The 20,800-nt window shown below is 44.0% G+C and overlaps 1 protein-coding gene across 1 annotated transcript in view; it reads right to left on the reverse strand.

The window, feature by feature from the left end:
* GABBR2 (gamma-aminobutyric acid type B receptor subunit 2) overlaps positions 1 to 20,800 on the reverse strand; it is a 347,631-nt gene that overhangs the window by 200,555 nt on the left and 126,276 nt on the right. The window contains exon 3 of the mRNA XM_060609214.3: positions 4,892 to 5,062. Within this exon, the coding sequence (XP_060465197.1) occupies positions 4,892 to 5,062 (171 nt within the window). The remainder of the gene's footprint in view (positions 1 to 4,891; positions 5,063 to 20,800) is intronic.

The following is a 20,800-nucleotide window of genomic DNA, read 5'->3' on the forward strand; positions in this document are numbered from 1 at the left end:
CTTCTTATGAGCCAGGCACTTCAATTAGCACCTTAAGTTTCTAAACACAGTTAATCCTCACCATCCCTAAGACTTAGGTACTGTTGTTACCATCGTCATTTTCAAGGCAAAGAAATTGAGGCACAAAGCGGTGAAGTAATTCTCACGGCCACACCCCCAGTGTGGCAGGATCAGGGTCAAAGACCAGATCTCCCTAGGCCCTCATCACAAATTCTTTGAGTTAGGAGAGATCGTAGAAGTCAACTGGCCCCACTGCCTTATCTTACAGAAGGGGAAACTGAGGCTGCTCAGCTGGCTAGTTGGGTCACAGAATTGGGAACCTAAATTGGTAGACCACAGGACCTGGAACTTGGAAGGGGGCGAGGCCCAGATATACCTGCGGCTGTCTGCTGGTTCCCCAGGCAGCCCTGCTCACTGCCTCTGACTCCACCCTAAGCCCTGCCTCCATCCTGTTCCTGCCATGCCCACGTGGATGTCACTCAGCACTCTGGTCTCCCCCCTCCTTGCCCCCAATTCCAGTGACATCCACCTCCACTCCACTTCAGCTGTTCACACAGAGCCAGGGCCTGGCCCCTCCGTCCTTCTTCCAGTTCTGACCGCCCCTCCCATCCTTCTGGCTCCCTCACCCCACACTGCCAAGCTTCCCAGAGACTTCCAGAGCTCCACTTCCTCCAAGCCCACGGGCCATCTGTCTGCTCATCCCTCTCCATCCCCAGCCCCGTGGAGCACCCACTCAGCAGCACCCTCAATCTTCATCACCCGCCCCCACCTTTGTCTTCCACCTGGCAGAGCCCCACCCTCCACCTTCTCCACCCTGCTTCGCAGTCACCCAGTCACCAGCCCAGTGGAGGCCTGACATGCTGCTGGAAGACCAAGGCCACTCTGAGAGCAATGGCCCCCACCACAAGAGGGCGCCGTTTCCCACCCTGGCTTCCTGAGGGATCCAACTGGGAAATGTATATTAACGTGGACAGCACATTGAAATCACCGGGAGATTGAACAGATTCTAACACGAGGGTTATCTGGATTTTAAAAGCTCCCCAGAGGATTCTGAAATGTGCCCTAGCCACACAGGGGAATACTACTCAGCTGTATGAAGAAACAAACCACTGATAACATGCTACATGGATGAACCTTAAAAACATTATGCTAGATACAAGAAGCGAGACACAAAAAAAGTGCATGTTATATAATTCTACTTATAGGAAATTTCCAGAACAGGCAAAACTATCGAGCAAGCAAATGACCCTGGGACTGGGGGTGGGCCCGACTACAAACGGGCACAAAGGAAACTTGTGAGGTGATCGGTGTGTTCTAACACTGAATTGTGGTAAGGGCTGCATAACCACAGAAATTTGCTACAAATGATTGGACTATACCCTAACAATGGATAAACTTTACGGTATGTAAATTATATCCTAGTAAAGCCGTTAAAAGTTGTGGTGGTGGCGGCGGGTAGGGGAACCCAACTTAAAAAAAAACCAATTCCCGGGTGATTCCAATAAGCAGCCAGAGTCGAGAACCCAGTGAAGGAGGCCTGACCCCTACTGACCCTGAGGCCGTGTCCATTACTCCCTGGCCCTCCACAGCACAGGGTCTGTGCACATCACAGACCCTGGCACACAGTAGGCCATTTATTATTTTTTTGAGTGAATGGATACGCATTCCTAGAGTTTGTCCCAGGAATTAGTGGAGTAGAGGATGTCCATTTAATGAGCATTTACTACGCAGAGATCTTTGATATTCTTGTCCTGACTCTGTCATCTCTGAGTCCCTGTGGGATTGGGATAAATATCCCCATTTTACACAAAGGAAACTGGATCTTTGTGTGAGATGAAGTGAACAGCCTGTGGCCCCACAGCCCTTGCCTGGCAAAGCGGGGTCTGGAGACCTGCCCATCTGATCCCAGTCCCGGGCCGCCTCTGGGCACCACGTACTAGCAGGGGCCCACAGGAGCAGCTGGTCCCTAGGTGGGATGGCCCGCAGCCCTGCACCCCTTTCAGCCCTTCTGGGATTAAGCTTCCCCCTCCTCTGCTCCTCCTCCAACTTCATGACTGCTTTCGTCTGACCATCCGTCCAGTGCACCGCTTGGGAACAGAACCGCTTGACGCTGCTGATCGACCAATTTCATAAAAGGAATCCAGCTTCCCTCGCACTCACGAAAAGCTGTTAGCCCCTGGCGAGCCTCCATGCCTGCACTCCGGCGATGCAGCCCAGACATCGGGAGAGGGATGCCAAAACCCTTGGGCACACACAGGAGTCAGCTGGCCTGAGAGATTTAAATCGAGAGGGGTCCTTGCCAGCAATACCACGAAGCAACATCCTGTCCTCAGAAAAGAGGTTTCCCACTGAGATGTCCTGAAACCTCAGCTGAGCGCCCTAACTCAGCTGTGTAGGGGTGGAGATGTGGTCCCAAACTGTCAATACTCGACCCCAGCGAGGACAGGGACAGTGTAATAAGGAAAGCAATGGCTGACAGTTGGAGGGGCAGGGCGGCAGCATTCTCTTTATCAGCGTGTGCCCTGGAGGAAGAAGCTAAATGCCCTCTGTAAGCCTCAGTTTCCTCGTTTGGAAAATGGGAACATAACCCCTGTTCCCCCATCATCCACCCCCATCTCTCACCGGGCTGCTGCTGTGAGAGTGTTTGGGAATCTATAAAGCACTCAACCGAGTGGAGACTAAGAATTTCTTTTCTTTAAACCAAGGCTTTGGGGTATTTCCAACCTCCAGAGTTACAAGCAGTTCTCACGTGACAACAGGAAGCTATGGATGGAAAGGAGCAATGGGAAGTGTGACTCTGGGAGTCAGGATCCCAGGATTCAGTCCTGCCTTTTCTGTGAACAATCTTCTGTGACTTCTGAGGTGCTCTGAAAACCTGAATGTTGTCCCTTCCCCTTTCTGGGTCTCGGTTTTCATTTCTATATGACGAGGAGTTGGGGGAGGTGTCCCTAAAGGTCCCTCACGCCGTGACAGCCAGACCTGCGACAGCCGAAGACTCCAATGGGAACAAGCAGATATCTCCAAATCGCTGCAGAGTCTGGTGTCAATGGGGTCACAGGACTGGGCATCTCCACCCTTGCCATCAACCTGTTTGACACTCATTTTAGAGCACTGGTCACTGCCTTATAAAAGGCATAAAAGGCGTTCTTGCAGCCAAAGCTTTTGCAGCCTTTGGCAATGAGTCACTCCCGCAGGGGGTCAAGTTTCCTTTATGCCTCTCCCTAGGGACTGAGAAACAGCGAGGTGGGAAGATGAGGACTAGCTTTGCCTGGGAAAAGTCTGCCTTGTTTGGATAACCGCAGACCGTGGGGCCAAACACTTCTGCTTTTCAAGCACCTCTGAAAACACCCCTCTCAGTGTGGGAACTTTACAGTTTCCAAAGCTCTTTTGAATCTATGACTGATGTCGGCAAGAACCTGAAGGGAAGGCTACGGTCCCCATGTTTATAGGGGAGGAAACCCCAGCTCAGAGAAGTGAGGGGACTTCTCCAAGGTCACACAGCCAATGCATGGAGGGAGCTCTCCTTCCCCCCCCCCCCCCCCCCCGGGAGAGGTAGGGCAGAGCCTCAGAAAGTACAAAGCTGCAGTGGAAACAGGTCTGGTGATTCCCACTGCTCTGCACCCACCTTCCCGGACACACACCCAGGGGTGAGTCCTCCCTGACTCCTGCCGTGGAGGTCCACCGACCCACACCCTTCCTCCCTATGCAGTTCACAGTTTTTTTTCTCTCAGGCCGCTAAGCACATATAGAATAGCTTGTTTTGCTGGGACGCTCCGGGTGTCCAGAGCACATGCAGGAGAGAAGAGGAAAGGAGGAGCTACAGGAAGAATGGGAAAGAAGGCAAGAGATCCTTTTGCACACATCTGAGTAGGGAAAACTTTTTAAACACTTGCTAATATCCGCCATTAGTTAAGAAGCATGGAAATGGGCATTTTCACACGCTGCTGGTGGGACTAGAAATCAGAACAGCCTCCCTGGAGGTCAGTTTGTCACAATATTTTAAATGATCCAATAATTCCACTGCTATAAATCTGTTACGGAGATGCCCACCCGGGCGGGAAGGTGCTGGCTGTGGTATCAGAAAGCTGCACACATTCAGTAAATTACCGTCTATCCATCTGACAGAACAGCATGGCCCATTAATAGGAATGAGGTCAATCAAGCTCTCTAAGATCCGTAGTAAAGTGAAAAAAGCAAAATATATAGTATGGAGTCATTTGGGTTTAAACAATATATTGAAAAAGTTCTGGGCAGATGAGCAGTAAACTCAAAGCAGGAGTTCCCTTGGGAGAGAAAGTAGGATTTACAGGGATTGGGCAAAGCAACGCTTTTACTTTTTTTTTTTTTTACTATATATATTCAACTTTTTTTTTCTTTTGCAACAAAACAAAACAAAACCCTAAAACACCACATATGATGTGTGTGTGTAAGCCATTAACATAAACAACCAAATAAAACCCCAAACAAACCCACCAATCCACGGTGGCACTGGAGCCTTCCTTCCAAGCCAGCCCCTCCCCAAACTCCCCTTACAGTAGAAACGCTCTTGGGGGCACAGCATGATTTTAGATGGTCACCCGGCATCAGTAACAAGGACAGCAAACCTACAACAGCAGTAAGGGAATGCATCACACGATTTAGCCCAAAGGCACGACAAAAGGGAAGGTTGGGCTCCTGAGCTGTCTCAATGTAGGTTTTCACCTCTGCCGTGCACCAATTGCTCAGCCACCAGCTCTATTTTGTCGGTGGTAAAACAGCTCTGATCCTGCTAATGCAAGCGTGCTTACAAGCCCTGTGATATCACCCATCCCTGATTGAGCCATATTGCACCTTGGCGGGAGAAGACAACAGCTAACAGGTAGGTGAGAACGCGCCCTCTCCGCAAACCTACCTCGGAGAACCTCTGCACGTCTTGGGTCAGCGTGCCCACTCGCTTCCACTGGTAATGCTTTAGCAGCTTCAGGATGGCTGGATTCACCGCGTTATCCGATGGGACAGTCCGAAAGAAATAAGGGTATTTTTTCTTATCAGCTAGAACAGGCGTGGTCGCAGCAAAGGAAAGCTGGAAAACACAAAAGAGGCAACACCTTTACTGGTGGGTTTCACGGCTGTGAGCCAGCCCAGGATCTTTCCGAATGGCATAGAGCCCAGACCCTAAGCCTGATGTGGGGCACAAACACATGGGGCAAGACATTTTTAAAGCCCTTTTGTTGTGAAAGTAACACATTATAATTGAAGAGAAGGTTTCAAAAATGCAAAATAAGAAGAAAAAAAAATGCACCAATAATTTATCCCTCATCAGCGAACCACCATTACCGTCATTTTTATCTCCTTCCGGTCCTTTTTCCATGCACAGTGATTTTTTAAAAAAGAGATTCTTGAGATCATTCTACATACACAATTGAACTCCTCCCCACTCCTTAACATTATCCTACAAGCATCGAAACCATCCTGTTTAAAAAACAAAACAAAACCTCCTTGCAAACATTTTAATGGCTGCATAATATTCCAGCATATGAACACATTATGATTTACTGAATACTCTCTAATTTTGGGGGCATTTAGACCATTCGTAATTTGTCATTATTGTCATATTAGTCTACAAGCATCTTTGTGCAGAGCATCTTTTCTCCACATTTTAGGCTATTTCTATTGCATAGAGTCTGTGATATAAAATTTCCCAGATAAAAGATATGAGCTTTTAAAGATTTAATACTTATCCCCCCCCCCCATTGTATCAATTTACACACCCACTAGCCAGGTATAATTAGAGGGCCTAGTTCACCACAGTCATCGCAACAGAGAGAAATAAAACATTCCTCTATATAATCTTATAATGATCTATCACTAAAAAAAAATGAATCATATTGCATTCATGGGTTATGCATAATGTTGAGACCATTTCCATGGGATCGTTAACCAGTAGTATGATCTATTTTAGGAGTGACTTTGTCATATCCTTTGCTTATTTTTGAGTGGTATTCTAATGCTTTTCTTACTGAATTTAATGAAGACTTTTTTTATATGTACAGCATCCAAACTCAGACTATTGCAGTGGCTACAAATATCCCGGTTTGTTTGCTTTTCATTGTGTGTGTATGTGTGTGTGTGTGTGTGTGTGTGTGTGTGTGTGTGTGTGTTTTAACTTACACTCAGTAGTCAAATCTATCTTCCCCTTTATTATTCCTTCTCTTTCTTTTAAGTGCCAGTAAGTTGCTAAATTGGATTTTAATTATCTGTCCTCCAAGGCCCAGCTTAAATGTCACCTCCTCCATAGCATTTCCTCTGATCTCTGTTCTCCCTTTCCTCCTGGCTTCACCCACAGAAGGCACTTATCACACTTTTTGATCTTTGCTGTGTGAAGGTGGAAACATGGTTTCTTCTTGCTTGTCTAATTTGCATTTACCTTATTAGAGGCGAGGTTGAGTACCTTTTCCTATGCTCAAGAGCAATTTGCAGTTTGTTTCTGGAAACCATTCACATCCTTTACCTGTTTTCCAATTTGATTTCTAGTCTTTTTCTTATCAGTTGGCATAAGTGATCTTTTACATTAATGAAACTAGCCCTTTGCAACAGAAGTTGCTAATGTCCCCCTAGTTTGAACTTTTTCTTTTTATGTTTCTTACAGTGTCTTCTGACATAGAGACTTTTTTTTAAAAATGTGGTTGAATTTATCAATTTTTTCTCTTTAATGTCCTCAGGTTTTGTGTCATATTTAGAAAGGCCTTTCCCTCACCGAGATTATTAAATAATTCTTCCATGGTTTCTTTTAGTCTGTCGTTCACCACACCACACCACACCCCCATTCCCTCTGTTCCTCTCTTCCTTCCTACCAGCCTCCTTCCCTTCCTTCTTCTTCCTTCTTTCGTCTCATGTAAATCCCTTGCCCAGAGAAGGCATAACCAAGGCAAGCTCACCTGCCACCACCTGCTTTCTCCCTGAGCCCTTGCCATCCTCGCAGCAGCTCTAGACCTAATCCATCCCAGAGTCAATTTCAGCATCCAGAGAAATAACATCTGGTGCCCTCAGGCCCCAGCTGAGGTGCTTTTATTGTCTCTCCTGTTACCTGAGGAAGCACCCTTCTCCCCTCCCTGCCAGACTTTTGCAGAGTGGTGCAGGGGAGACTTTGTCTTTTCCTGGTCTGGCTCAGAGGGTAGACAGCCACTACCTAGGACCCCTGCATCTCTTGCGTCCAGCCAGCAACCTCAACACATCCCATCTGTTGGAGATGAACATAAAATATCCCATCATCTGTCCCCTAGAGCTAGAGGGTACGTGTAGGAATGAAATATCCCATCATCTGTCCCCTAGAGCTAGAGGGTACGTGTAGGGACATCATCCCAAGACTGGTAAAAGTCAAGTGTAGAATGACAGTTTAAAAAAGTTCTGGGTAGAATAAGAACAAATAAGGAGAACATACAGAGGGGAAGATCTCCACTGGACACACTGAGGAAGGCTTCCATTCAGAGTTGCCCAGCAATGGAAGAAATGAGATCCCTGTGTCCGGAGATATGCACACAGGGGCTGGACTACGACCTAATGAGAATACAGAGGGGTTCCAAGGCGTCTGTGAGCTCCCCAAAAACTCTATGAAAAGGCTTGTGTGGTCATTTGTGCATTACTGACATGCACGTTTTTCCTCACAGAAAAGAGGATCCATGGCTGCTATCAGATTCACAGAGAGGATCCCACAACCCAAACAAGGGCAGCACCCCTGCCTGCTGGTGACATTTGGGTCCCAGGGTGAGCACCAGAAATAGATGTTCTCTATCGTCTCCTCAAACACAGGGTCTGTGATTTTTCTCTCAACATTAAAACAACACTTCAAGCCTCCTACAGTCACCAGTGTAAGAAGGAGCTATCAGAAAAATCCGGGAGTAACTCTTTCAGGACCTGGGGTGGTATATGTGCCATCACCTCCCCCAAAATGCTTATCTAACACAATTTGGGAAATATTGGTTTTCTGATGTGATTTCTGAATCACACTCTGGTTGATACTTTATCACTATTGTCCCATCAATTCCAGGTCCACAATTAATTGTTGCTTGAACAACCTCGTATGTTTGCCCTGTAGGTAATTACAGTGGTTACTGTTCAGTGAATAAATGGCCCATTGTGTTTACAATGGGCTTGGAGTACAATAGATGCCCCCGGACTAAATCATGTTGGGTGCAAAATATTAACTGGCACTGGCATTTTCTGCCCCATTTGAGATAATGCACACTTTGATTGGATTGCTCTGCATCACCGTTCCTCTGGCTTTAGCCCCCTAAAACTTTCTTCTATGGGCAAAGTCTGCACATGCCTAGTAGCGCTGCTGAATTTCAGAATTGCAGGAACCTGAGAAGTCATCTAGCTCTGGGGTTCTCAATATATTTTTATTGTGTTATTGGAATTGTGTTATTGGCTGTACATTGGAATCGCTTAGGGGGATTAAAAAAAAATATGATGCCTTGGTCCCATGGCAAACCAGATGCATCAGAATCTCTGGACCTAGAGCCTAGGCATCAATATTATTAAAATTCTTCACAGGTGATTATGATGCCCAGGGAGGGTTGAGAACCATGAACATAGCTCAACATCCCTAGTGTTGAATAAGTAGGCTAAAACCTAAAAAAATGGGGAGATGTTGACATACTCACCATAGCCAGGAAGAGGTAGGAGCAGGACTCCAATCCAGATCTACAGGACTCCAATACCAGCCCTCTTTCTCCCCTTGCATCCTATGTACTTGCTAGGCTAGGCCTTCCTTCCAGGCATAGTCACTCTTATGGCCCTAACTGGAATGCCAAACCTTTCTGGGCTCTCCTGCCTTATTTCTCACAGCCAAGTTCATTTCATTTCATTTCTTTCTTTTTTTTTTTTTTTAGTTTATTTATTTATTTTGAGGGGGGAAGGGCAGAGAGAGAGGAAGAGAGAGAGAGAATCCCAAACAGGCTCTGTGCCACCCAACTCGGGGCTCCATCTCATGAACCATGAGATCATGACTTGAGCTGAAACCGAGAGTCAGAGGCTTAACTGACTGAGCCACCCAGGCACCCCACAACCAAGTTCATTTCTAAACAGACTGTGATGATTGAGGCTCTGAGCTAATCCCTAACCAAGGATTTATTTTGGAGAGTACTTTCAAATTGATTTTATAGTTTTGTTCTCATTTATAGTTTTGTTGCATTGTTTTGAGAATCCGGCATATTTAGTGTCTGCTTTTGGAATTTATTGAGATTTTCTTTGTGGCCTATTCTACAATCAATTTTTCTAAAAGTTCCATGGTGGCTGGAAAAGAGAATGCAGTCTCAATTTGTAAGCTATAAAAGTCTTTGTCAGACTTCTTATGCATAACAGATATAATCAACAAAAGTATCTTATTATCACATGCTTTGTATTTCTGTTTACTCGATCTGTCAAAGATTATAAGACTTACTACATTTTTCTCTATCGTCTCTGACAATTTCCCTATGTATTTCAACAGTTTTTGCTTTATATACTTTGATTTTATGTTGTTCTCAGCATAAAAGTTTATTACAATTATATCTTTATTTTTCAGCAATGTATATCCTTGTCTAGTCCAAACACAGGCACTTAATCATCATTACATGAACTAAGAATTAAAATATTTGTCTAGGTAAAACAAACCTTTCTGTCACTTTATTACTTTTTGACTTATATCATATCATGCATAATATTAATATTGAAACCCTTACTTAATTTCTGCTTGCATTTGCCTGCCACAGATCTGATCCTCCTTTTATTTGCATTCTGTTAAGATTATTTGAAAGTATATTTCTTGAAAAGAGCACATGGATTTAAAAACATATATGCTTATTGCTGTAATAAGTTCTTGACCTTGCACTTACCATCCTGTTGGCAGTCTTACTCTTTTTTTGTATGCTTCCTATTTGTTTCCTCATGTTCTCTTTGGTATTTAGACTACATGTCTACTCTTCTCCATTCTGGATATGTTAATCTTGCTTCTTGTCTCAACCTGCTGGAGTATCTTTTAATATTATGAAGAAGGGCAAGTAGTTGAAAACTTGCTGAGGATGACCCTCAGTTGCCTTGACACACACATGGTAGAATTTAGCTGGGTATAAAATTCTTGGGCTACACTTCTCCCCCTTGAAACTACAAAGTGATACAGATGAGAAATCTGGGGCTAGTTTGACTCTTGTTCCTTTGTAGCCATCTGGTATCCTCTGCCTGGATCCCTGAAGAATGTTTGTTCTTTATTCCTAGAATTCAAAATATTTGCCAAGATTGATCTTGGTGTGGGCACTCTTGATTTTATCTGAAACACAGGGAATCCTTCAATCTATACACTCAGGTCTTTCAACTCAGAAAAAAAAATCTACATATACTCTAAATGTAGTTTATACAATAAGTATATAATCTCCTGGTCCTTGTCTTCTGTATCTCACAAGAGCATCTTATTGCTTTCCTACAATCTTTCCTTGCTAATCTTTCTGGGATATGGTGGCACATCATTATTATTTGACTCCGCAGACCTTTGACTACAATGTGGTACATAAACAATTCAGCCATTCAGCTTCTTTGTTCTCCAAGTTTGTTGATATGCTTTTCAACAGCCTCACTTTTAAGCTTTACTGTCTCTAATATATTTTTATTTTGTTACTGAGAGCTTCCATTTTCCAAGAATTTTGTATGATCACACCCCGACATCTTATCTCAGGCTAATTCATGGAGACCATGTTTTTTCTGCATATGATTGAGGATGCCAAGTATGTTTTGGAAGTTTTCTTCTTTATCCTACAATAGAACATTTTCAGAGATGGACTCTTCCTCTGCTTTTTCTGGGTATTATGCAACTTTGATTATTTTTGCAATATTTTTTCAAAGGCTGGATGTTAGGTGTTTCTAGTGTCTCATTGTCAAAAGCAAGGCAGGTCTTTTCAGACATGGCTTATCAAATAACATAATATGTGGATTGCCCTTGGCCCTGTTTTCTGTCTTTTTACATTATAATTGAATATTTTACCCAGAAAACTGAAAAAGGAGTATTCGAGCACAGTCTTAGGTGTCCAAGAGGCTCTCACTTTTTGCTGTTCTACATTAATGAGGTGACAGCTTTGCCCTCAGTGCCTAATTTTCAGATACTCTGGATCAACACAGTACATTAAATTTCCATCATGCACAGTTGCCAGGGTTTTTCTGTCTTGCCCATAAAACTGTACTTGGGAGGTTTCTGCTTCCCAGTATGCAGTGCATTCCTAATGCCCTCCTGTCTTCTCCTTATCCAGCTTTTCCTAGCAATTTATAGCTTTGTTTGAATTTACAAAGATAGATAAAAATGAAGAGAAGAAAGCATCTTGGCTGCTTCAAAGATCAGCAACTGTGAGTAGAGGTGTAGCTGTCCAATTTTCTGACTGGCAAAGCCCTGGGTCTCTAACACAGATTGTGGGAGAGAGAGGGAAAAGTCCATTATTTTTCAGAACAATTGTTATTTTACGAGGTAGTGTCCGGAGTGCTGGGAGGCAAAGCTTAGTGGGATTTTATTAATCTAGCTCCATCTATTTTAGAATCATCGAGGCTGCCAAACATCTAGGATGTCAGTTAGTCTTACAGCCCCTTGGTTCTTTGAGGTAGGAATCACCATCCATCTTACAGCCGGAGAAACCAAGGAAAGAGAAAGGTGATACAGTTGTGCAAGGTCAATACAGGAACTGTGAAGCTGGTCTTTTAAGTTCACGTCTGGTTCTCTTTCTTCAACCGGCTCTGAACTTCCAGTTCCAGGTGAGATGAGGCAATGGTCCAAACCTGAAGGCTTGCTCCTTCTTCTGAGACCCAGTAGCAGAGGGGGCAAGGTTTCCAGTCTCTCACACATAGAAAGTTTCTGTTCTGGGGGCACACCTTACCCAGCAGAGTAGGAAGGGGAGAGAGTCCTCAGCATCTCTCTCCTGGCACGCAGTATTTTGTATTTTGCGAGTTTAGGGTGTGCACATTGAACCACAAGTCACTTCAACATTAAGCTGAGGCCACTACAAGGCCACTTTAGGGACCTGGGAAAACCAGGCTCAACCCTGTCTCTAGGACTGTGAGAACAAGGGCATCATTTCTTCTAGGTGTCTGTTTTCCTCACCTCTGAAAATGATGGACAAAGGATTTCAAAGGTTCCTTGCGACCACACAATTCTGCTTTTCTCCCCAAGAATTTCCTCCAATTGAGGAAAATGATGAAAAAGTTTGTTCACTTCATGCGGGTATGCATTTCATTTGATCTGATTTATTCAGATAATTGCCTTTGCGTCTCACTTCTCTGCAGATGTAAGCCCAGATGAAAAATGTAAACATACCTCCCAACTTCAGGATCTTTATTAAATTCCGAGCCACTGATGGATTCTTGCCTAAATGCAATTCATTCTTTCCCTGGTTTGGGGTCTCTGACTTTAACTTTCCTGCAGAGATTCGGCACTTTTCAGGTGGAGAGTACATCTAAGAGCGGCCCTCCTTGCTAAATCCTAGGTGAGAAACTGGGGCCAGAAGCAAGGGGGGCAGAATAGGATGGAGGCTTGCTCTTTTCTCTGCTTGGTTTAATCTCTTTCCATGGGTTTGCTGACTGTTTCTGTAATTAAATGAGGGAAGTATTTGTCATCTCGGGTCCCTTTCAGCCGAGATGAATGGAATGCAACTTTCTCAGGAAGCTTCTGACAAAACCCTGTTTGTGGCCAGTGCCAGGATGTATACAAAGGCACTGGGCTGGGTGCGTTGGGAACTCCGGCCTGCTTTAGGTCTGCGCCAGGTCGCCGCTGCACCCCAAGCCCTGGCGAAAGACTGGACACAAAGTGCCTCTCCACAGATGCCTGTGAGATTAATGTGATGCGGAGTGGTTGCAAAGCATTTCCCAAGTTAACGAGGGGAAAGGAATGCCTGGCATCGGGGTGGGTTCGTGAAGCCCCAGTCCCCCAGAAGGCTTGCTGGGGTGTCGTGCGGAGACCTGCCCTAAGGTTGGAGGCCTCTTTAGGCAGACATCCCGGGCCGGAACCACTTAGGGAACGATCATCTCTCCTTTTGTTGATGAGTGCTAGTTTCTAATCACTCAGAGGTGCACAGCAGCCTGGCTCTCACCACTCACTTCCATGCCATATTCTTGGCAGGGAGGGGCTCAAAACAATTCGTGAGGGAGGTAGAGGAGGCATCATTGTCTTCATTCTTCATGGAGCAACTGAGGCTCAGGGAGGTACAGTGACATGCCTGAGACCACATAAGGGGCAAAGCTGGGATTCCAGCTCAGGTATTTTGACTCCTTGAAGTTGTATGATGAGCACCTGCTGTGGGGCAAACATCACACTCAGGGCTCAGCATTCACTGTCTCATTTAATGGGCAAAATAATACTATGAGGGAGACACTATTGTGATCTGCATTTTTCAGATGAGGAGACTGAGGCTCAGAGAGGTTAAGTCACTGGCACTTGGTCACCCAGCAAGCAACAGGCAGAGCAGGGAGACTGACGAGTCTTTGCTCATTCCGCAGACTGCTATGCTTCTATAATTAACAATTTCCAAAACACATTTACTTCTTTAGTTTAATTTTCATCTTCACAAAACCCCACCACATTGGTAGAGTAGACAGTATTACTCTCGTTTTATAAATAAGGAAACCGGACCTCAGAGAGGTTGAGTGAGTGGCTTGAATTCACACGTTAGCAAGTGGCAAGGCTAAGGCTTGAACTTGGGACTTTCCTTTTTGGCAGCTCTCTCTTCCAATATTCAAGGCTGCTTCCTAGGGAGGCACCCGGTACAAGGGGAGAAAACAACTAGGGCAATTTAAAAGAAAGGAGAAGAAACAATAAGATTTGCTTAAAAGAAACAACAATAATACCGAATCACTGGCTTATAATGCTTTTGATTTCCCTAAGGTGGCCCAATTCAATTATGTGAAACAGAACTCATACATATATTTGGCTTTTTATTTAACAGAAAATTCTTCATATTTTTCTTTTTAAACTTTTATCATGAAATATAAACTACATATAACTGTATAAGTGTATAAAATATACATGTTCGGCTTAAGGAGTAATAACAAAACCAATATCCAACTGCCCATCACCCAGTTTAAGAAATAGCTTTTATTTATTTGTAAATATTAAATTACAAAGTAATTTGCTTTTTCGCTTTTGTTATGCGGTCCAGTAATTTTTACTCCTTCATTCCCCACCTCAGCATTTCTAGCATTATTTGATGCAAAGAAGATAGGAAAACAAATATTACTTCCTCAAATCCTTCTTTCTTTCTTTTTTAAGTCAGACATGGGAGTAAAACAGAGAAAAGGCAAAACCAAGCCAGTGCGGAGAAAGTAGTATGGTCCATAAGGGTAGGAATTCAGGGTTTCAGTTTCGATGGGTCGGGTCCAAGCTCCAGGTCTGCTACTCACTGTTCAATTTTGGGAGCACTCCTTCACCTTGTGGGATCTGTCTCCTTCTCTGTAATCCAGGGTGACATACCCCATCCCACTCCCATCTCAGGATCAGAGTAGTATAGGCACCCAGTGAATGATGGCTAATGTCAGGTCACAACTTCCAGACTTAGACATTACGAGGGTTACATGCTGTGTCTTATCCTTATGAAAGGCCTTTTAACTTACAAAGCTTCTCCCTCAGTGATACCTCAACCCCGAGGAAGGCAGCAGGGAGAGGGGTGTACCCATTTGACAGATGAGATGCCTCGGTGAATGAATGGGTTCACTCGCCATGATGTGGCTGCTACCAGACAGAGACATAATTCTAAATCAGGCCTTCTAAATCCTAATCTAGTGAATGTAAAATGGCTTGTTAATTTAAAAAAATAATAATGATTATATTGCTTGTCTAATTGTGTACAATTAGAATGTATGTCTTTAATTTTCTCTTAAACTTCTGGTAAAATGTTCCATTTTCCCTTTGCAGCTGTACAGGTGACAAATGTAGGAAATTAGCAAATTACATTAGAATCCTCTTCGGCTTCCTCAGCTCCTTTGCACTTTGCTTTCAGTTGATGTCTTTATGGGTAAGAAGTGCTCTCGTGTGATCACAGCTGTGAAGCCAACTGCCTTTTAATTACCACACTGCAAAAATCATGTCTCCTCATGTCAATTTAGCACCTCTAATTAGTCGATAGGTTGACATCATATCTATAGGGGGAGAAAGGTGTGCTGGGGCCCACCTCAATGCTTGCAGTGAAAGAGCATGCAGTATTTCTGTCTGCTGGATCCTCCCATCTCTTCAGGGTCAGCTCCTAATCATCTGTCCAGGCCTACTCATAGCCACCTCCTCCAGGGAGCCTTCCCTGTTATCCCTCAGTTCTCCCAGCACTGGTTTTTCCTCTTGCTGTGGGAAGGCTGGATCTCAGGGACATCAGGCCTCCAAAAGAAGGGGTCATCTTTGGTTCAGTTCGCCCTTGTAAGCCAATGCCTCCTCCCATAACCAAGGAAGGGAGTGGCAGAATTCTGGACTCCAGACCTCTGAGATTCGCTTCATGGTCAGTCCGGGGAAAATTAATTAAGTCGAATCAAGATAAAATATTCAAAGGTGCTTTCCAAGAATGTGGAGTCTTCCTCGAAAGGGTAGAGGAAGTCATTCTGGACCAGCGGGGCTGGAGCTGGGACACAGGAAATGAGCACAGACACACGGCCATGGGACATAAAGACCCAGCTTCTCCATATACCAGCTGCAAGTCTACCAGCAACGTTAGGTCTCAGTTTTCTTACCTGTGAAATGGAGAGACTAAGTCCTGTCCTGACTAACTCTCCAAAGGCTCGTAAAAAATAAATGAGAACTTGGACGTGAAAATGTTTTATAGGAAATAAATCCCTGTGCTGATGGAAGGCAAGGGTTACAAAACCTACCTGGTCTGGTCACCCTTCACCTTTTCTACTGTTTCAGCCTCCTTTCTCTCCCTCTCACACCAGCCCTCTACTTCCCAAATCATATCAGGCCTCTCTCACTCCCCTATGAAAAAGCTTTCCCACATACACACACAGATGCTCCCAGGCTAAGCCAGCTGGACCTCCTCCACCCTACCCCCATCAGACCTTATCACACTATATTGTAAGTACATCCTTAGTTCCCCAATGCTACTGTAAGATAATAGTCACTCAAGTTGTTGGATAAGAAGCATTCAAATATTTGCTGAATAAATGAATGTATGAATGAAGGCAAAGGGAGCAAGCTTCGTGTGTGGGGTCCCAGAGAGAAAATGAGGATCAATAGATGACTGTTTCGGGGAGTCTGATATGGATCAATATTTAAGAAGAAACATTTAATAATGAGATATTCAAGAATGAATCGAAATCTTGCAAAGTACTGAGTTCTCCATCGCTGGAGGTATTCAAGGAGATGCTCAAGAATCACATATCTATCAAGGTCATGGAGGTGATTCCCAAACCAGCAGGGGGATTGCACGAGTCAGTGTTGCGGCCTATGTATACTGCTGGTGGGAGACCCAACAATTTTGGTTGAGCCCCAGATTAATATTTTATATCTCACTAAGTATGTTTTCTCTTTTTTACTTTTACACCAACTTCTTAGAAAGTGATACTGATTTTCCCATTCATGGTCTGTAAATAAAAAGACGAGTGTATCTAAGGGAAAATACGAAATAAGTTAACAATCCAAGTGGTATACCCAAGGGTCTATGAGATCGGGGAAACACTGGATTGTAGGTTCATTAAGGAGTCCTACAAAAATATATAGTCCTCAGAAATTAAAATCTCCTCCTCAAATCTCCACACCACTTTCCATTACATTAAGTCATAATATGAATTTAAACAATACAGAATGAGTTAGACTCTTATTTGGGCACTGGAGAATATGCACTACCAGAAGTACCACAGGGAGGGTAGATAGATGTCTCGACTGAAAGAAATTAATTACATTTAAAAGAGAGAATTAACTGTACAAGTAGAAATGGCCTAAGTAAGAGGGCTGCCATATTTAGCAATACTGGGGACACACTTGTACTAAAGCTTATTCTTTTTTTGTCTGAAATTTAAATTTAACTGGGCACCTGTATTCTTTCTGGTAATCCTACGTAACCATCCAAGCCAGAGACGGTAAATAGGCGGGACCCTATGTGACATCATGAGCTGGCTGACAGTGGCTGCAAAAGAAGTGGGTCAAGTCAGTGAAGAGTGTGCAGTGATCAATTAGTCATGCCTGCAGTTAGCACAGGACCGGGAAGTAATGGCACCAACGATATTCATTTATCTGCCATCCTGAACTTGTCTAACTCCTCATTTTACACACCGAGGACCAGAGAAGACAAGGGACTTGCCCTGCTTACAGCCCGAGCCCATGGCTGGGCTGGGCTAAACTCATTTGCCGCTCCATGCTGCCTGCTCAGAATCAAAACAGAATGCCACCAACGCCATGATTATGTAATTTCAGACTATCCTCAGCAAACATGACCACCCACATCATCGGCCAGAACGCACACAGCCAGTCAAAGCCTCCACCTGATCCGATTTATCATCATGACTGCATTTGAATGCTCTAGAAGAACACAAAAGATGTGAAACAAAATCCATTTACACCGAGACAGCTCTGTTGAAGGTGATGTCACTATGACAGAAAGCGCTCAGGGGTCTGAACCGCTGTGCTCTTTATGGACTATCTCTTGGTAGTAGAATTTTACATTTGGCTCCTGGTAGAATATGCAAACAAGTGTGCTTTATAACAAAGCAGATATTTCACGTGCTGTTTACTGAAGTAGGTGGAACTGAACTAAATTTGGGCTTTCTTCTCCACCTTTCCGTTGGTCCCCTCCTCTTTCTGGGCCTGGGGTTCCTCGCTGTTAAAATAAGGAGATGACGCTGGCTGGCTTTTTATTTCAGCTCCACCATTTCACGAGCTTGCAGTTCTGTGTTTAATTGACAAACCAAGGAGGGATTCTTTCTTTAGGCGACAGAATGAAAACTGCAGCACTCCAAGACTTCGTCAGAGGGGTTTCAAACCAGCCTCTCTCAAGGCAGTTATTCAGTCTAATCGTCTTAAGTCTCCATTTGGATATTAGCCTTTTACTTTCTGCTCCTTCTTAATCAAGTTCATTCATTCGTTTTCTCATTCATTCAGCAAATACTTATTTTCTAGAAAAATTACAGATGCATTCTCTTGGCCCACAAATCCCACTTCTAGAAATTCATTCCCCAATTGTAGCTGTAAAAAATCAGAAATGTCTTTATATACTGATAAACAGTGAGCTCTGGGAAAATTAAGGGGAAAAAAGTAAGGTGCAGAATAGTATATCTAGTATGCTCCCTTTGGCGTAAGAAAGAGGAAGAGGAGGGTCGCCTGGGTGGCTCAGTTGGTTGAGCATCTGACTTTGGCTCAGGTCACGATTTCCCAGTTCGTGAGTTCAAGCCCCGCGTCGGGCTCTGTGTCGACAGCTCAGAGCCCGGAGCCTGCTTTGGATTCTGTGTCCCACTCTCTCTCTGCCCTTCCCCTGCTTGACTCTGTCTCTGTCTTTGTCCCTCTCTCTCTCTCTCTCTCAAAAATAAATAATAAACATTAAAAAAATTTTTTAAAGAGGAAGAGGAATGAAAACACACACTTACGTATATTTGGAATGAGAAACACTAAATAAAAAACTAATAAAAATGGCTATCAACAGCAATGGCAGGGACCAGAACAGAGGGAAGCTGTATTGGGTCCAGAAATTCTCTATTTGTTGCATATTATTTTTAATTTATTTAATGTTTATTTATTTTTGAGAGAGAGAGAGAGGCAGATTGTGAGTAGGGAAGGGGCAGAGACAGACGGAGACATAGAACTTGAAGTGGTCTCCAGGCTCTGAGCTGTCGGCACAGAGCCCAACACGGGGCTCAAACTCATGGATCTCGAGATCATGACCTGAGCCGAAGTCGGATGCTTAACCGACTAAGCCACCCAGGCGCCCCTTGCATATTTTTGACTATACAATCATCTAAAAGTTATATATGTTTTAAAAAGAAATCAACAGAAAGAAAAAAAATAAATCCCTAAGGCCTGAAAACAAAGGTACTTAAGAGTATAAGAGTTGCTAATACAATCACACAAGGAAAAATCTGTAAAGAAAGTTCTAGATGCATCTTCACTGTCCAACTAGGAGAAATATAATCTCCCCCCCCAAGGTACCCCCACACACATTCCCAACTTTTCATTATTAAAATATTCAGACCTACAAAAAGGTTGAAAGAACATACAGTGAACCCCATATACCCTTCACCATTTGGCATTTTCCACATCTGCTTTCCTCTCTATATACACATACACATGCATATGTACATACACACACACACATATACACACGTATACACACACACACACACACACACACACACACACACACACACGTTTTTGGTTTTGATGCATCTGAAATCAACTTATAAGCACTTTGACACTTGACTCCTATCAGTCCAGAATGCACCACCTGAGAACATTCCCCAGTAGCATTACTGGGTCATTATCACACTTCCGAGAATAAAGGGCAATTCAGTACCATCCCATGGTCAGTCCACACTGATTCTTCAATTTCCCCCAAATGCCCTTTACGTTGCTAAAAATCAGGATCCAATCAGCATTCGTGCCTCTCATTTGGCTGCGATATTTGTATCATCTCTCTTCATCTGAGAACACTCCCCTGCCTTTCTGTTGTTGTTCTTATTGTTTTCCACAACATTAAATTTTCTGAAGAATCCAGGCCAGGTGACTTGCAAAATGTCCTATATTTGTGTGATTATCTCCTTTTAGCCATATTAAGGTTTAAACACTTTTTTTTTTAACGTTTATTTATTTATCTTGAGAGAGAAAGTGTGTGAAAGCAAGTGGTGGAGGGGCAGAGAGAGATGGAGAGAGAGAGAATCCCAAGCAGGCCCCATGCTGTCAGTGCAGAGCCTGATGCGGGGCTGTAACCCATGAACTGTGAGATCATGACCTGAACTGAAATCAAGAGTCAGATGCTTCCGATTTCTGCTCAGGTCATGATCTCGTGGTTCATGAGTTCGAGCCCTGCGTCGAGCTCTGTGCTGACAGCTCAGAGTGTGGAGCCTGCTTCAGATTCTGTGTCTCCCCCCTCTCTGTTCCTCCCCTGCTCGTGCTCTGTCTCTCTCTCTCTCTCTCAAAAATAAATAAACATTAAAAAAAATAAAAATAAAAAAGGCAGACACTTAGCTGACTGAGCCACCCAGATGCCCCTTAAATGCTTTTGATTAAAACATCTTAAGAATTATATTTTCTAGTTCAGTCCACTGGAAAAAACCTAGAAGCAGTGAAGCCCAGTAGCAATGAGCAGAGCTAGCATCCAGATCATGGTTCCTAAATATGATTCCCCAGCAGGAAGAATCAGGAATGCTTAGAGAAAGGGCTGATTCCAAATCTAAAGCAGGTAAATATTAAGTGTCCAAACTAATGGAGGAGGAGGCAGGAAGGGAGAGAAGGAGGAGGGGGGGCAGAGGGGAGGGAGGGGAAGAAAGCCTCAAAAAAGGGAATACTCTTCTGCAGAGGAGAATGCCAGCATTAGTGTAGAAGGGGGGGGGGGTGGGAGTTGAATCAGGAAAGGACCATTCTGCAGCCCCAATATAACAGTGGCTCCCCAAGGACCATCATCAGGTAAGATTGTGGGCCTCCAAGACTTGCCCCACATCTTACCTAATAATTACTAAGGGGAGAAGATATCTTTACAATAAATCTAGCAGATGCTATCTTAACCAAGTGATCAAATTTAGTGTCATCAAGAATAGTCCAGAGGTGGACCTCTTGACTCAAAGCACTGGGAAGAACATGTTTGGATTCTTGCCAAAATTGTTTAACCTGAATCAAGCTGCGAAGAAACGATCA

Source organism: Panthera onca, chromosome D4 (assembly GCF_046562875.1).
Source record: "Panthera onca isolate mPanOnc1 chromosome D4, mPanOnc1 haplotype 2, whole genome shotgun sequence".
NCBI classification, from domain to species: domain Eukaryota; kingdom Metazoa; phylum Chordata; class Mammalia; order Carnivora; family Felidae; genus Panthera; species Panthera onca.